Source organism: Micropterus salmoides, unplaced genomic scaffold, assembly GCF_014851395.1.
Source record: "Micropterus salmoides isolate LMB-PRFRI ecotype aquatic unplaced genomic scaffold, ASM1485139v1 Ms_hic_scaffold_2, whole genome shotgun sequence".
In the NCBI taxonomy this organism is placed as follows: Eukaryota; Metazoa; Chordata; class Actinopteri; order Centrarchiformes; family Centrarchidae; genus Micropterus; species Micropterus salmoides.
Window position 1 is genome coordinate 32,652,591 of NW_024041150.1, and position 17,605 is coordinate 32,670,195.

At 38.5% G+C, this 17,605-nt stretch overlaps 1 protein-coding gene across 2 annotated transcripts in view; it reads right to left on the bottom strand.

Moving 5' to 3' along the window:
• The window catches only part of stk26 (serine/threonine protein kinase 26), a 33,974-nt gene that overhangs the window by 13,790 nt on the left and 2,579 nt on the right, over nt 1-17,605 (bottom strand). For both annotated transcript variants that reach the window (XM_038731222.1, XM_038731221.1), the window contains exons 2-5: nt 2,044-2,112; nt 1,450-1,611; nt 1,215-1,271; nt 456-564 (exon numbers count right to left, since the gene is read on the bottom strand). In XM_038731222.1, coding sequence (XP_038587150.1) covers nt 456-564; nt 1,215-1,271; nt 1,450-1,611; nt 2,044-2,112 — 397 coding nt within the window. The remainder of the gene's footprint in view (nt 1-455; nt 565-1,214; nt 1,272-1,449; nt 1,612-2,043; nt 2,113-17,605) is intronic.

A 17,605-nucleotide genomic window follows, 5' to 3' on the forward strand; every position in this document is an offset into this window, starting at 1 on the left:
TCCTGGCTTGGTATATGTGGGCACACAGAGTGAACAAGTGCTATTCATGAGCCCATTAAGGGGCACAACACCACTTTTACATGTTAAAATTAATTTACAAGTAACATGAAGTACTACACAGCCTGTGAAAACATTTGTATAGTGTCTTCTGGAGCTGTACATGAGCTTTGTTAAACGAGTCTTGGGTATTTCGGGTTGGAAGATGTTGCCATTTGCCAGTCAGGGAGGGTCTAATGATGGGTGCTTTTGAATTACATTATGGGAAGTGTAGTGTTTTTGGAGCTTGATCCACAGTAGATACTAACAGTCAGGATATCTTGGCTTCTGTTGCAGCATTATTGACTGATCTTCTTTAAATGTGTCTCTTGCAAGTCATTATATTTTACTAAAGCACAATACTAAATCACACCACACAAGACCTAAAGATCCAGGCTGGTGTTTAATCCTGTCCATACCTTTGATGTCTCTGTGGATCTTCTTCTCAGAGTGCAGGTAGTCAAGCCCTTTCAGGATCTCCTTCAGCATGGTGGCAATCTGAGACTCATCAAATGGACCCGCCCGGAGCTGCAAACACACACACACACACACACACACACACGTCACGTGATGACACAGACTTAAACACTCACCGACATGCCGGAGGGTACACGTAGAAACTTAAACACACCCTGTTCAGTTTGATATGTGACAAGACTCAACACAGAAAATGGCAACCAAGGCATCACAAGTATTGCGGTATATTTTTTTTATAAAAAACATTTTTTACATTTCATTCATATCCATTTCCAACCTTCTTATTATTTACTGCTTCGTACACCCACAATTTCCCCCTTAGCCAATAATCACAGTCCAGATTTTCTGATTAGGTTTTGATTTTCTTCTTTTGTCCTTTTTTTCCCCCCTTACCTGTGGATTTATTTGGACACAAATGTGAATTATAATGGATAAAAAGCCACCATATCTAGCAGGAAATATTCAGACTAAACTGAAGGGATACATTTCCAGAGGGTAGAGCTATAGTAGCCATTTTAATTTTAGAAAGTTTCATCTTTTGAAAGAAGCCTTTAATGTGAGGATCACTCCTTTTGGATTTAAATCTCTGCCAATTGAATTCTGAATAAATGCTATAACTTTACTTCACGAGTGACCTTATTTTTATGTAATTTTACTGAATCAGATCAATAAATCTTACTAGAAACTACTTTAACACTCACCAAGTCGAGTGCTGAGCCTCCACCAAGATACTCCATGATGATCCATAGTTTACTGCCCTGAAAGAGAGAATTCATTTTCTAAACGAACAGAAAATGCATAATGAATTAATCAAATCAACAGTGACCTTTTTGAAATGGGATATTTTTAGCTCAGTTTTCCCTGTAAGAACAACATCCCCTTCCTGTTTTGTGCCATAAACTGATCAGTTTGAAGGAATTAAAAAGTCGGTCTTACCTTCAGATAGGAGCCGAAGTACTTGGTGATGTACGGACTGTCGCACTGACTGAGAACTGTGATCTCTTGCTGGATGTCCTCGATCTCATCCTCAGCCTCCTCCAGGTCAATGGTCTTAATTGCAACAACACTCTGAGTATGATTATCGATACCTTTAAACACCTGCAGGAGGAGGAGGAATGCATCAGTGCGATGAAACGGGGAAAGGAAAGACGGTTAGAGAAAAGTTGATACAAGAAAATGAGGCAATGAAATATGGCCAAAAGACAACAGGGAAAGCAGAAGATAAAAGAGTAACAGGACAAAAGACAAAGAGAGACAATTAAAAACAAACAAAAATAACAGACAAGATGCAGAGAAGACAAAAAATAAGCAATATAGCAAATAAGAAAAGCAAAAAGACAAGGAAATGGAAGTTAAAAGGATGACAGGAGTGAAGATGAGACAATAAGAAAGAAAGAGTGAGATAATATAGAAAAATAATTAAAAATAAAAGTAGATAAACACTAAAGAATTGGTCTCATTGACTTCAGGCATAACACTAACAATCAACCAGGTTTCATGATGAACTTAAATGCGAAAAATGACGCACACCTCTCCAAAAGATCCTTTTCCAATCCGATCCAATTTGGTGAACAACTCCTCTGGATCGATCTGAGAACTCTGTGAGGAGGAAGAGGAGAGGAGGCAAAAAGAAAACTGATGAAGAGTAGTTTATATTTACACAATAATTAAATTATTTAAAAACATATTTTACATAAAACTATATTCAATTCATAGGATATGCAGTGAGTATAACATAATGTTCCATATTACTTTATGTGAAATGAGATTTGACTAAAAAAAAAGGCCGCAACTGACAATTATCTTCATACAGTCGATTAATCGGTCACTTGTTTTCTTGATTTATCGTTTCATTGTGTGGTATATAAAATATCAGAAAATAGTGAAAAATGTTGATCAGGGTTTCCCAAAGCCCAAGATGATGTCAAATGTCTTGTTTTGTCCAAAAACCAAAAAGATTCAGCTTACTGTCAGAGAGGAGTATATAAACCCGAAAAAGATATTCACATTTAAAAAGCTGAAGACAGAGAAATATGACTTAGTTTAAAAAAAAAAAATAAAATCCTCAATTGATTAATCAATTGTCAAATTATTTGGTGATTCATTTAATAGTTGACATCAAATCAAGCTCTAGCATACAGTATGTAGTGAGTATAACATTATGTAACAAACGAATGTAAAATGAGATTTTACCAAAACAATGGTCAAATCTGAAGAATTACATATGCAAAGTCTACAAAAGTACAATAACTATACTAAAGCACTGAAGTTTCAATTAGATTCCCAGTGACTCTTATTTCCTCACACACAAGGCTTTGCAACATGACAGCCATGTTGTCACCACAGAGCTACACAATGTCACCGTCGCACACACACACACACACACACACACACAAAAAACCCCATAAAAACACAGAAGGAAGCAAGCATGACAGTTAAAGATAACAGGAACTGAACATACACAGCTGCCAGACCACACACACACACACACACACACACCCCATACTTATCTATGAGAGCTTTCCACTGACTTACGTTCATTTCCTAAACTCTGTGCTGTTTGAGTTTTATAACCACAGCAGTAACAGTGAGTTTACAGGAATAAGCATCCCAGTGAGTTTTTTTTTTAGCTGTCCATGTTAATGTTAGTTTTTGGTGATATATTACGTCACATTTTAGCTGCCCAAGCTATTCATGTTAAAAAAAAGAAAAAAAAGAAATTGCATTACATTGACATGATCACAAAAGTAACTGGAAGGAGTTTAGATTAGTTATTGTTAATTATTGATAATTTTACTTTTTTCTGAAGGTCGCGCCAGAGGAAAGGTCACAAGACCATAAAAAAATCAAAAGGGTTCCTTTGGGGAGTATGAATGTGCTCAGCAAATATGTTGGTTTCCTGTGTACAAGTGAAAGTTTTAGTCTCATGGTGGCAGCTGAGGAAAGGTGAATGAATCACCCAACTATTAGGAGTCATCCTCTGGTGACCATGAACATTCAGAGCAAAATGGTTAGTTTTTTTAGTACCTTGACATGGACCAAACATTAAATAAAATAAGTAGATTTAAGAGTTGTTATTTCTGTAAGTCGACTTGCATACCTGGGTCAACCTCATTCACGCTTGTTGCCATTTTCTTGGACTTTTTTCTGTCCTTATATAGATCTATTACTTTCCCATTGTTAATCACACCTATAAAAACTCTGATTGGTCGACTGCTTCTGGCAGAAACGGCCAATAATGGGCACGCACCTGACCTATTTGATTTGCTGAATTCACCCGAGATAAATAGGCCTCAAACTGAGATGTGGACGCCAATTGACGCTTTGCTAAGCCAAGCCCCCCTTAGTTACTGTTGCTAAGTCCGACAAACTGTCGGACATGACAGACTTTTATCACGGCGCTGCACCTTTTTATTACTGCACTCCTCGGAGAAATATTGACAAATTTGTTGGAAAAAGCGATCTCAGAAATAAGCAGACAGTTTTGCAGTTGCTTTGTGCATTTTAATATTGTAGAAAGAAGCTAAAGCCTACCAATCAAAGAGTAAAAGTGAACCAACCACCATATCACCTGACTATTGAGAAAGAGGACAACGATATTAAGGATCAACACTGTTCTTGTACTGCTGGGCAGGTCTCTGTTCACTATTACAATGATTAAAAAACAGAACAGTAGGGCTTTATTACGTTACATTCAGCAGTAAGTTAGCTAGCGTTAGCTAATTACCATTTTTCTGGATTTGTCTTGTCTTAGGTTTTGGTAAGATAATAAATCCTACTTCTTCTTTCAGCCTCTCTGGGTTGCATCTTTAATTATTAAAAGTGCCCCTGTGACAGACCACCGTCACTACGGTTGACCATCGTCACACTGTGACTGCCATACCAATGAGCCTCGCTCTTTGGCGTTGCCGTCAAGTTGCATGTTTGGTAACCCCGTAGACCCGGGTTCAAATCCTGGTGGGGTTACTGCTCTTACCTTTCCGTCACAGACCCAGGAACAGCGTTTCACCATATCTTGGAAGAAAACTGGAAAACGACTCACTTACATTAGAGTCAATTGAGCGCAGCCATGTAAGTGTCGGACCTCAGGTAGAGAGAGTCCTGCATTGCGCTGTGATTGGCCAGCCAGGGCGTGGCTTAGCGAAGGGTCAATTAAGAGATCTAAAATCAAGCTATGTACTTGAACTTTGATGGTTTCTTTGAGAAAGATGTCTCATTTTGAATCATTATATTTTAAAAAAAAATCTAGAAAGAGGACTGTGTCTATAAGTTATTCCATAAAACAGAGCAGTGAGTCTATTATCTTGAAGATGGCGTCAAGTCGTATTCAGACAGGTAACTAGCAGCCAGCTAGTCAGCTGACGAGTAAAAAACCGCCCCAACAGCTAGCAATTGATTAACAGCTGGCAGAATCTCCAAGTTAAACTTTTTGTCATTAATGCTTTAAGCTAATAAACTTACTAGCTCTGAACCTCTAAAATTTGGGATTTTGTGAACATTTGAGTCCAAAGCTCACGTTAAATCAAGCTGCTAGTAAAGCCACCAGGTTGCCCTTTCATTAAGCTAATTTTAACAATGTTAAACCATTATTGTCATTAATGGATATAGCTAGTCATCAAAAACATTTTTTTAAATTTAAACTGAGACTATAACTTGTGCTAGACAGGATAATGCTAAAAATATAGTGTAACAGTCACACACGTAGAGAAGAACAAATAAAGTCAGCAAACACAGCTATGAGTTACACAGCAATATAATCTATGCAAACATTAGCTAACTTTAGCCACCATAAGGTACCAGACCAAGTAGCTATAAGTAAAACCAGAGTATACTGAACTAAGCAAGCATTTTACAGAAGAATGTTTCTTCCTTTAAAAGTTAGTCTCACTTCAATGTCATGCAAATTATTTTTGAAATATATATGTAATGTAAATTATACTGCTTATGTCATATCTTAATAGATGTGATGTGCACTTGTCTTTTCTAAAAATAAATTTAGTTTGCTTTGAAGTTAACTCTTCTCTGGCTGGCTGGTTTGAAAAAGAGAAACCTGGCAGGAAGTGTGTCAACCTCAGCGACTCCATAATTTCATTCTTATTATGTAGATGTCACGTTTGAAATCATGTTTGTTATACAGCTGAAAAGATTGTTAATTCAAAAGGTTAATTGACAAATAAATAATCAGCAGCTATTTTGACAGTAAATATCTTGTTTATTTATTTTATTAATGCCAAAAAACTTCCAGCTTCTCAAATGTGAGGACGTGCTGCTTTCCTTTGTCTTATGTGATAGTAAAGTGAATATGTTTGTGGTTTGGACTGTTGGTTGGATTTAACAAGACATTTAAAGACACCCGGGAAACTAATGACTTATTCATTATTCACCTTTTTCTGAACCCAAATGTCCAGGCCTGCGTGTAAATATAGATATTTTTGCTAGCTTACTACATAAACATACCACACGACATACACGTCTGCTCAACAACTTTAGCAGAGCAACTCCACTCCCTGAACTGTGGAAAGTTTGAGTGATTCAACTGTAGCAATCATGGCCTCAAAAAGCACTTGTTAACAGCCGTGCACACACAAACAAACAAACAAACAGACAGAATATGACACACACTCGCATATTGTTCTCCCAAGAACTGCTTGAAAGACCATTTAATAAAAACACACCCACAGAAGCGTATTATATTCCTATGATTCTGGTTGAGTTTCCTCCCTGAACTAAAAAAGGAACAGTCACAGCACACACACACACACACACACACACACACACACACACACACACACACACACACACACACACACACACACACACACACACACACACACACACACACACACACACACACACACACACACACACACACACACACACACACACACACACCCCACAATGTTGCCACACCCTGTCAGCAAATACAGTGGTTACTGTCTAATGATACTTTTAGCTTGGTACAGAGAGACGAAGAGATTAGAGGAAGCAAAGATGAGAGACAGTGAATACAGAGACGAGAATAGAGAGAAAAAGTACAAGACAATAACAAGGAATCACCGTTCAACTCGCAATACAGTTATACAAGAACAGCATAAAAACAACCATCTAGGATACATGATCTGTAACTGAAGAAAAAAAAGTTACACAAAAGGTACGAAATTATTTTTAATACAAGGAGCGACATTTACATATTATTTGAATGCCATAAAAGGACTCAACAGAACATTTTTAGGGTAACATTAAAGTCCAGTTTAAACTCTAGAAAATAGCCACAAAGAACTACCTACCTATCACTTTTATTACAATCTAAAATGTGTGTAAGGGCGTCTGGTTAAGGTGCATACCAAATAACCACAACGCACCACGTTCGACATTTGATTTCATGTTTCCTGTTTATCTCTACAACTATGAAATAAAAACTTTACTGTGTATGTTAAAGAAATGATCCTTGGTGACAGTGTATTGATAACTTATCCAAAAAAATGCATGTCAAAACAAAACATGTAAAACGTCTCCCAGTTTGGGCTGAGAGTAGTGTGTTGGCTTTTTGTGAATAGTCATTTCCCAGCAAGGCAATGACTTCTTTCATATAACACACAATAAAACCGAACACTTCTTCCCTCCTCTCCCAGGTTGCAAGAATAAAATACACACCACAATTAAAAAGGTCCCTTATTAAAAAACAATTCTAATTGTCCAACCAGAAGAAGTCACTAGAATGGAGGGACATTTTACTAAAACGTAGGAGCTAAAAACCTTCTCACCTAAATGGGGTAAGATCATTAAAACTATCGTTTACAAGAGAGCCTAAACACAACTGCACAAATACACCCACTGGCCACTTTATTAGGTACACATGTTCAATTGCTTGTCAACACACATAGCTAATCCGTCAATCACATGGCCGCAACTTAATGCATTTAGGCGTGTAGACATGGTCAAGACAACTTACTGAAGTTCAAACCGAGCATCAGAATGGGGAAGAAAGGGGATTTAAGTGACTTTGAACGTGGCGTGGTTGTTGGTGCCAGACGGGCTGGTCTGAGTATTTCAGGAACTGCTGATCTACTGGGATTTTCACGCACAACCGTCTCTAGGGTTTCCAGAGAATGGCCCGATGAAAGAGAAAATATCCAGTGAGCGGCAGTTGTGTGGACGAAAATGCCTTGTTGACGTAAGAGGTCAGAGGAGAGTGGACAGACTGGTTCGAGATGGGAGAAAGGCAACAGTAACTCAAATAACCACTCGTTACAACCAAGTGAATACCATCTCTGAACGCACAACACGTCAAACTGAAATTGTCCGTTTTACCATTGCTGCAGTTTCCGTAATTTTTTTGGCTCATCAAAGATGTAAAGTGCAGGAATGAACCTCTGAATACTGTCCACCATATGATACGCCTTCAAATATGATATCCCATCTACAGATGGAGAAATTCATAGGCAACCTCAATTCTGGCTATAGTCCACAGTGCATTTCAAAAATGAGGGGAAAAATTGCAATTTAGATCATGGATCGTCATCGCAATTTCATAGATTGGGTTGCTACGCAGCCCTGGCTGTGTAAATGGAAAATAAAGACAGTGGTGTGGACCTTGACACACAACATTGTTACAGCCAGTCAGCAACAGTTAGTGCTCGTGCACTGGAGTGATGGGGGAGGGGGGCAACGGGAGAGAGAGCACATTTCAACATGCTGGACTCCAGAAACTGTGAAGAAGGAGAGATGACCGAGAAAGAGCCAAAAGAGGAAAAATTCTAAAGAGTATAAACAGAGAAGAAAGTTATATGACAAGGTAAGGGTGAAGGCGTTAGGAGAAACCTAGGGGGGCAGAGCTTCTGAGGGAGCACTGAAGGAAGTGGTGTATTTGTTTTGAAGCTGAGTTCAAATATCAACAATCCTTCTGCAAAATCACTCACTCTCTCTTTAATTTTCTGATAGCTTTTTTACATCTGTTAATTACAGCACAACATACTGCACTTCTTAAATCATTCCTGGAAGCACATGGAGTTTAGTAACATGCAAGAACAGTTATTTAAAACACCTGTGTGGGTTTTGACTTTTTGGTTTATTGTTTTTTGTCCACAAATAATGTTTGGCAGAAGCAAATAAGCCACTGTTAGCCAACTAGTTTTCTGTTTGTATCATAATTAATGCTGATATGGTAATTTGATTAATAATTTAGGCAATTTATCAAGCAGAAATGAAAATATTCCCTGGTTCCAGTCTCTTAAATGTGAGGATTTTCTGCTTTTTTCTGTTTTAGATTTTTGGGTTTTGGACTGTTGGTCAGACAAGACAAAGAATGAAGGGAAGATCAGGTAAGTAATAGTCTTTATACAGCAGGCTGCATAATGAAAGGAATTTTGTAGTTCCTTCATGCACAGCTAGATGCAGCTAATGATTATTTTTCATTAGCGGTTATTTTCTTGATAATTCTTTTGGTCTACAAAATGTCAGAAAATGATGAAAAATGCCAAGGTGCCAATAATATTTGATTTACAGTGAAATCGCACCACTGAACCTGACAGACACCACAAGCTTGCTCCACCCAGGGAGTGACAACTGAGCTCTCCTCACTCATTCGAGCATATGTGTATATGTGTTTGCCTGAGCTGTTTATTTGAACACTCTCATTCCCACCACAATTATTCCCACCTGTTTAATCTTTAGATAGAGTCATAATTCAAAGATGTAAAATGTAAAATTTTTAAAAAGTATTAAAATGGGGTAATATGTAGTTATCAGCGGCCACTTGCGGTTCAGTTTTAATATTGCAACCAGGTGTAATGTGGGCCACAGTTACATCAACTGAGACTGTGGAGAAGCTGTGTACCTGAGTGTTGGTCAAACGTCAATAAATCTAAATTGAACGTTACAAAGTAAACAGCGGTAGATCTTCGCTAATAGGTGGCTGGTCCTGCCTTGCACCAAGGCTAGTAAACAAATCGCTCCACATTTGCTTTGTAGCGTTAGATCCTTTCTTAGAGGCTAAAATAAACACTTTTAACACACTTGTACCGGTTGTACACAGGATAGTAATATGAATGGTGTAAGATGGAATAGTAACGTGGAAAGACATAACCTTACATAATATATTGCAATGAACCAGATAACAGTAGCAACTGCTCGGCCTTGGCCGGCGAGCTATCGTGTTTCTCCAGCCTTTCTGATGTTTTCACCGATCTGATTCTCGTTTGGCCTGACAGGCTTCAGCACATAAAGCTTTATTGTGTTTTTTTTATCGTGGAGTTTATGTTGGAAGCTGGTTTTGTGGCGTTTGTGGATGACTGCATGTGGTTAGCTACGGTGTTGTTGCTGTAGTTGGAGAGAGGCTTGGGACAGTTTTTCATACTCGGGCAGTGGTTAAAATTTGCATTTGTGTTTTCATAATGTATCACAAAAGTACAAATAACATTATGATGCAAAATAGATCCTTGGTTCAACTTGGTAGAAGCACAATCACTACAATATGTGTCAAAAATATCCTTTAATTTCTTCTTGATGTTTGTTTTTCCATCAGGGAAAAATGTAACCTTGTGCCAATAAGAAAGTGCAGAAACCAGCTGTTAAGGTAACAAATATGATGTAATAATATGAGAACCAACAATGAGGCTTCCTGGGGGCCTGAGCGAGAGACTATGTTTTGTTACAGGTGAAGGTTTTGGGTTTAGAGTATAAAGACGTAAAATAAGTAAACATGACAGATTGCACTTGCAAGAGGGATTTTATAAACCTGAGAGGTTACACTTTGATCTTTCTGTGTCAGCGTGCTGAAAGAACAACATTTGAAGGAGAGAAGGAAGTTAAATATTCAATGCTGGCTCAATCATTACAGATGATATGGGCAGTCCTGTCACTGTAGATAATTATACATTTAAGGAGAAACTGAAAAAACACCATCTTTCACAGTCAAAAACAGTTCCAGTTAATGTTTCACTGCAGGTCAAATAACCTTTAAACGACTGTTCGACACACAGTCTGGCGATTTTAATTTGAGTTTATCAGTTACAGGCATTCAAGGAGAATTACTCAAATGCAAACAAACCCACTTTCCAGATTTGTGAGAAGGTGTTTCACGTTCATGTTTAACCAAAGTCACAATGTGAAGAGAGTGTTTAGATTATGTTGCTCATTCGGATAAATCTTTATCCATAAACTCCCCCAGCTCCAATTCAAGGAAGTGCACTGGAAAATTATATTATATATAACCAATCGGGTGAGATTGGGCTCGCAGAGAAAGCTTGTTGTGGTGTAGGCTACATCCATTAACCTGATCAAACTGTTAAGATAGCTGATAAGTCAGCAGGGTGACTGTATAAAGACATTAAGTGTGGTAATAAAACAAAAACCTTCCTGGAAGCAAAGCAAACACCCTGTGCACGTGACCTCTGTGTGAAAATAATTAAGTATATATAGTAAATATACAGCATGTGTTTTAACATGCCATACAAGTAGTGCTGCAGCAGCTAACTATTAATCTGTTTTTGATTTATTATTTAGTCTAGAAAATTTTAATTCAGTTTCTCAAAGATCAAACAGACAGCTTCAGATCGCTTGTTTTGTCTGACCAATAGCCTAGTTTAAAAGCCAAATTTGGCCTTTTTACTTGTTAAATATTAGCATCCAATGTGCCTAACAGAGCTGCTAGCACAGCTGTAAACTCTTAGTCTTGTTTGTACTATTACTTTGAGTTTTCAGATTTGAAAACTGTAACCAGCGCCAATACTATAAAAATATAATATTGAAAAAAATATCTCTAGTCACGTATAGATTCTCACTTCCAATCCACTTCACAATTATTGTTTCAGTATCTCAATTCATGTAAATGGTCCAAATTTTCGATCTTTACCTTTTACAGTTTGGGTCAGTTTTTCCATTCTGTAAGTGTTCCCAACAATTTCAAGCAATTAATATTCTATCAAATTCACACAAATATATCTGTCTCTACATAGTCTCTTCAATGTTCCAAAGATACATTACAGCACATTTTATATCACACTGGGATGCGTTTAAATGCAAACAGAAGATTTACATACTACAGAGGAACGGTGGAAAACAGGGAAACAGATTTTACAGCTGTAGGTTAAATGCTGATACGGGAAACACTGGCGATGGGAAGTAAGTTCAGGTCAAAGCAACACAGATAGAAAGAGAGAGGCTGAGTTGAGGTCAGCTAAGTCTGCCTGGTCGGTCCAACATGCAAACATTCAGCTGCCCAGAAAAACTTGGACACAGCTATGGAAACTCTGTGTGCGAGTGAGTAAGTGAGAGAGGACGAGGGATCCATGTTTTTACTAACAAGTGGTGTCCAAATATCCAAACAAAAAAAGTTCTATGTATGTGCCTTGCCTTGCGTGTGTGTGTGTGTGTGTGTGTGTGTGTGTGTATGTGTATGTGTATTAGGGTTCAAAGGTCACAGCTGCTGGAGGAGGAAGTACAAACACAGCATTCTCCAAAATGACCTTTTGCAGATCCGCATCATGTGAAAATTTTACCACTCTTTAACATTTCCTGTTTCGTTAAAACTCAACTAAAAACCATGACATGATCTGTCAAGTCATCCAACATCAAAATGTTTCCAAAACTACTTAAGGTCTATTCAAACTGGATGTATTTAAAATAAATATAAGATGTACAACAAATCTGGGGGATGTTTGTAACCCACTTTCAAATTACAGGTTCAAATAACGGCATATCATTTGTACCAAATACCAAAGAACATTTATTCTATTTATTTGACAGAATAAGCTGAAAATGATAAAGGAATAGTTTGAAATTTGGAATATATGCTTATATGCATTCTTGCTGAGTGTTAGATGTGATACCACTGTCATGTCTGTATGATAAATATGAAGCTACAACCAGCAGCCAGTTAGCTTAGCTTAGGATAAAAACTGGAAACGGTTAGCTCGCTCTGTCCAAGAGGTAATAACATTTATTTACCTGTACTACAAAGTACTAGTCTATGTGTACGACAAAACTCAACAGCATTTTGTTATTTATAACTAGGCTGCAACTAACAATTATTTTCATTATCAATCAATCTGCAAATTGTGTTATTTAAATTATTAATTGTTTGGTTGATAAAAATAGTAAAGAATGTCCAAGTTAATGTAGATCAAATGATTGATCTATTATGACATAAGACAAACAAATTAACAGCAAATGATCACAAAAATAACCTGGAACTAGGGAGTGTTTGATAGTTTTGCTTGAAAAATGAATTGAACAATCACTTAACATTTCCCCCCACTGGCCCTCCAGGCTCATAGAACAGGGTTTTATTGGCCCCTTGCCTATTTTTAATAGCCCGAAAAAAACAACCATGTTTTCATAATACTAATACTTTATAAATCGTATCTCCACATTGTAATAATTCATTCAAACAACAAAGAATTGCTTCAGACTGCAGACTCTGTGCGGACTGGTTCCAGCTCCCAGAAAGTTAACACTGCGGCCAGACCAGGACCAAACACAGCCTCCGAGGTCGGTTTGACTACATTACAAGTATTACGGTGCTGTGGTGGTTTTCTTGCCAGGTTTGGCTGTTGGCAGCCCGAGGTGGAGTCAGCTAATAGGACCACTATTGGACAGATACAGTTAGCGGTTTAGCAAAAAGTAAATGTATCTGTCCATCATGAAACTAAATTACCTTGTCTTTGAGGAGGAGTTCAGTCCAGATCAGGTCTCATTCACTTGGAGGCTGCTGAGCGCAGTTTGGATGCCAGCCCGCACAGCTCCGGATCTGGCGCCCATTCCAGCGCTGCTCCCCCACTCATTCCCTGCTGGGTCCACCCTCCCCTCGCATGAACTCCTCTAGTGCTTGAGCAGAGGTGTAAACTAAACACTAAGACTCCCCAGGTGCCCCAAGCTCTCAGTCAGTCTCAGTCAGCCATGACCACTAGTTGCACAGCTAACTGGGCTAATTACATAACAGTAGCTAGTTAGCAGCAGTTAGCGGTTACTTTAGCAACAAGTAAAGCCATCTGTTTATCGGTGAACTCCGTTCTTTAGGACACGTTACAATGTTGCCTTTGTAGACGGCGTAGGACGCCGGCAGCGAGGCAGCTGACGTCCGATGTATAAAGAGCAACTGTCACTGGCCCGAACTGGCCAATCAACTTGCCTGACATACATTTTTACTGGCTCAGGGCCATTTCTTATGTAAATCCATGCTTATTAATAATCAAAATAGTTGCTGATTTTTCTAACTTTCTATCATTCATGTTATTTAGCTTACAATTTTCTTTGGAAATTGTGACATTTATGACGACTGTTCTTATGAGTGAAAGTGGGGACTTTAATGACTCTGCGTGATGTCAAACCAATCTGACTCGATGGACGTGTAGTGTGACATGTTACTTAAACTCTAATACAGGAGCGATTTTTGAAGCCATGTCACCTCTGCTTAAAAGCTGTAGTTGAGGAAAATGTGAACATAAACAAACCAAATAGAAGAGCACAGGAGAGTAAAAACATTCTGCTATGATTCAGACCACAGAAATACTGACTCAACCCCCACAGCCAAAACTTACAAGCAGTTGGCTGCTGATACTTTCTCACCCAGAAACACTCATAGAAATACACATAGTTTCAGTCTGGTGAAGCCTGTGATTATGTCATGACAGGATGCCTGACTATGAAAGCTCTGTAAAGGTGCAGTCGTAAAAATTACAAAGAGCCGAAGAAGAAGAAGACACTCCCTGGTGTTTGATGATCCCATATTTCTGTCGGCACGCCTGCAGTTGGTTTCCCGCAATGTGTGCCACATCGGAAACAACCTGCATGTCCTGTACCCGTGCACCAGAGGTGGAGAATCAGACTGGTTTACAACAGAAAGGTTAAAACACAAGAGCGTAGGAAGATTTAGACGCTAAAAGAATTGATCCAGTAACAGTACACCAAATGTACAGAAAAAACTGCTACATTTTGATGTCATTGTGCTCTCTGTGTTGTGTTCACTGAGGGCGGGGCTCAGCGCCTCCTTCTCACACACACACACACACACACACACACACACACACACACACACACACACACACACACACACACACACACACACACACACACACACACCCCATCATATTGAAGAGAGTCAGCGAGCTAGCTAAAGCTTTACACTTCAATAAACTAGCAGAAGTGCAGTCACATCGGCAGGAGTAAGAGGTGAGCTTGTGTAAGACTTTGTGGCTATTTGGGCTAAAGCAGATATTCCATTCAAAAAATTAACAACTTATGACCGGTAAAGCTTTGTAAAGAAGGAGGAGCGCTGCCCATGTGAGAGTAGCCTCTGTCAGACCCACACAGCCAGAAGTGAAGTAATAACCATACATTTAAATATTTCAATATGCATATTTGCATGATACATCAAATTCATTGATAAATTAAATAAATAATTAATTATAATAATAATTTTATAATACTTTATATTAAATTGTTTAAATTGCATTCCTCAACCACATTAGGGCTGCAGCCAACGATGATTTTAGTACTCGAAGCTTCTATAGATTATTTCAACGATGCGTCGTTTAAAAAGTACTTTTGCTTGGCAGTGGCGCCCCATTTGATGGATCAGCATTGGCTAAAATAATGCTGATCAAATTCTGCACCTTTGTTTACAACTGTGAGTGAACAGTATTTCTGTAGGTTCGACACTCCAACAGAGTGAGACGTCTTCTCTCTAGTGTTAAGTCTACAGTTTGAAACCTTCAGTATAGGAGGTCCTTCCTTGGTACCAGCAGACAAAATCAAAGGACTCATATCGGGACTAGGGCCAAAAAAAACTTGATCGGGACATCCCTACTCCTTTAACTTCAAAATCAGAGACACATATGACTGGTCTCCAGTGGTGTCTGTCTAATATTCTCTCTGTTAGAGAGGAAACATTCATACCAACACTAAAACTAAAACTTTTCAGTGACAACAAAGAAAGCAAAACAAAATGCAACAATGAGATAACAAGCACCAATAAATTGTGTTCCTGTATACGTGGAGCCATTCCCATTTATTTATTTCCCATTAATGAGCAGCACACTGTCAATCAATTAAACAATAAAAGTCTAATCATATTGCATCACGTCAGCTTTTATTGACACTGCGTCATCACGCAACTCCAAACAAGCTTTTGAGAAGCAGCTGATTTTTTAGTGTCACAACATACATCAACGAGGCTCAGTCACCTTACCTTTTATCAAGCATTTTGTTTTTGCATTGCATTCTTAGGGCCTCTGCAGTGTCTCTCTATATGAAGTAAAGGATTCAGAGAGAGAGACAGACTTCATGTCTACATAAGATGACACAGATGACTATGGCTGTGAGTGGCAATTATTTTCATGATTGATTGACACACTTATCGTCTATAAAACAGTGAGCAAAACCAAGAGTCTGTGAGGTCATACTAGACACAACAATGCTTTAATTTAAATGCAAATTTCAGCATGCTAACATGCTCACAATGACAAACCTAGCATTCATGTTAGCAATTAGCACTTAGTACAAAATTTCATAGTGATCCATTTAATAGTTGTTCAAATAAAGGTTATAATGTCCAAAGCAACTTCCAAGAGCCCAAGGTATTGTCTCCAATTAGCTTGTGTTCAATCAACAGTCCTAAACCAAAAGACAAAAATCAGCAGTAGAAAACAATATAATCTGAACTGTACTTGATTTTTGGGGCCAACGTAGATATTTGAAAGTGCACAAATTCGGCACACTCAATGAAGCAAGTATCTCTCAAATATAGTTAAAGACAGGGTTTCCCATGGGAAACTACTTTGCAGAGGTTCTTTCTTTATATCCCAACATTACAAAACACACTGATGAAGCATCAAAATTGCTGTCATTATGAATCTCGATCAGTTTACTTAGACCGTCTAAAAAACTGCAACACTTAATAAATAATTGGCCATGGCTGTGTAATGTAGCACCTCTGCTCTCTAAGGGTTCATAAAATTGTATACGTTCTTCTGACGCTGGCGGAGGTGGTCTGTATTTCAGGCCAGACGTGTCGGCCCTGAACTACAACTTGCTGTGGGAACCTCTGAATGAGTTGATACAAAGAAATGTGCCCGAGGCAGCAAATGTTACAGCTGAACAACAAAACATATGATTTGTAACAGACTGTAAAAGCACTGTAAATAACCGTGTCAGCTGGGCAACTTGTGTGATATTGGCATGGTTTCAAAATTGCATCAAGCTTATTGTTCTGAATTATGCAATGTTTCTTTCAAAAAGCATGTGAAAAAACAGTTTTCAGTATGTGTGATGAGCCAAGAGCCCACAGAAGCAACAGCTGTCTGACTTTGGTCAGGCTTTCTAAAACACTGTGATGGGATTTCACAACAGCTCAGTGTCATCTACTGATTAGAAAAAGAAAAAAAATGGATGTGTCCTGGTGGTTCACAGGTTCAAAGTTCATGCGCATCTGTGACCAAGGGACCTTAAAATCTCTCCCTGACCTTTTCAACCTCATCCTTTTATCAAACTTCTACATTAAGCCAACGCAATACGACTAGACAGAGACTTTTTTTACACAACATTAAAGGCTGCAACCCCCCCGGATTATTTTCATTAGTGTATAAGCTAACAGGCTATGTTTACACTGAAGCTGTAAATACAACACTGACGTATCTCCTTTTAAGTTGATGTGGAGAACATACTGTTGCTTTTAATATTTACATATCTAGCAAACAGGCAGCAACATTGAGCAGACATTTACAGTCATTTTTCTGGGCACCTGATGGATGCAATTCCCTTATTTGCTCTCCTTTTAGCTCGGTTTTTGATGTTCTGAGAAAAGTATGTTGCTCTTTAGCTGCTAAATGCTCCACTATGTCCATCAGTTAGTCCCTAACTGTGTCCGTCTGCTGTTTGCTACTGAGCAGGTCGTGTACAATGGATTCAATCAGAGCTTTTTCCCTGGAAACAGCGTAGCGATATTATGAGAGGGATAAGAGTGAACCAAAACAATGAGCTGAAAGACACTAAAATGCTATGTAAAGCTGAAGGGAACTCCAAAGTCGGGAAATAACTCTCTGTGGGCCTGTCACTGCGAGTGGCCCCTTTTGACATTACATATAGTAATTTGATC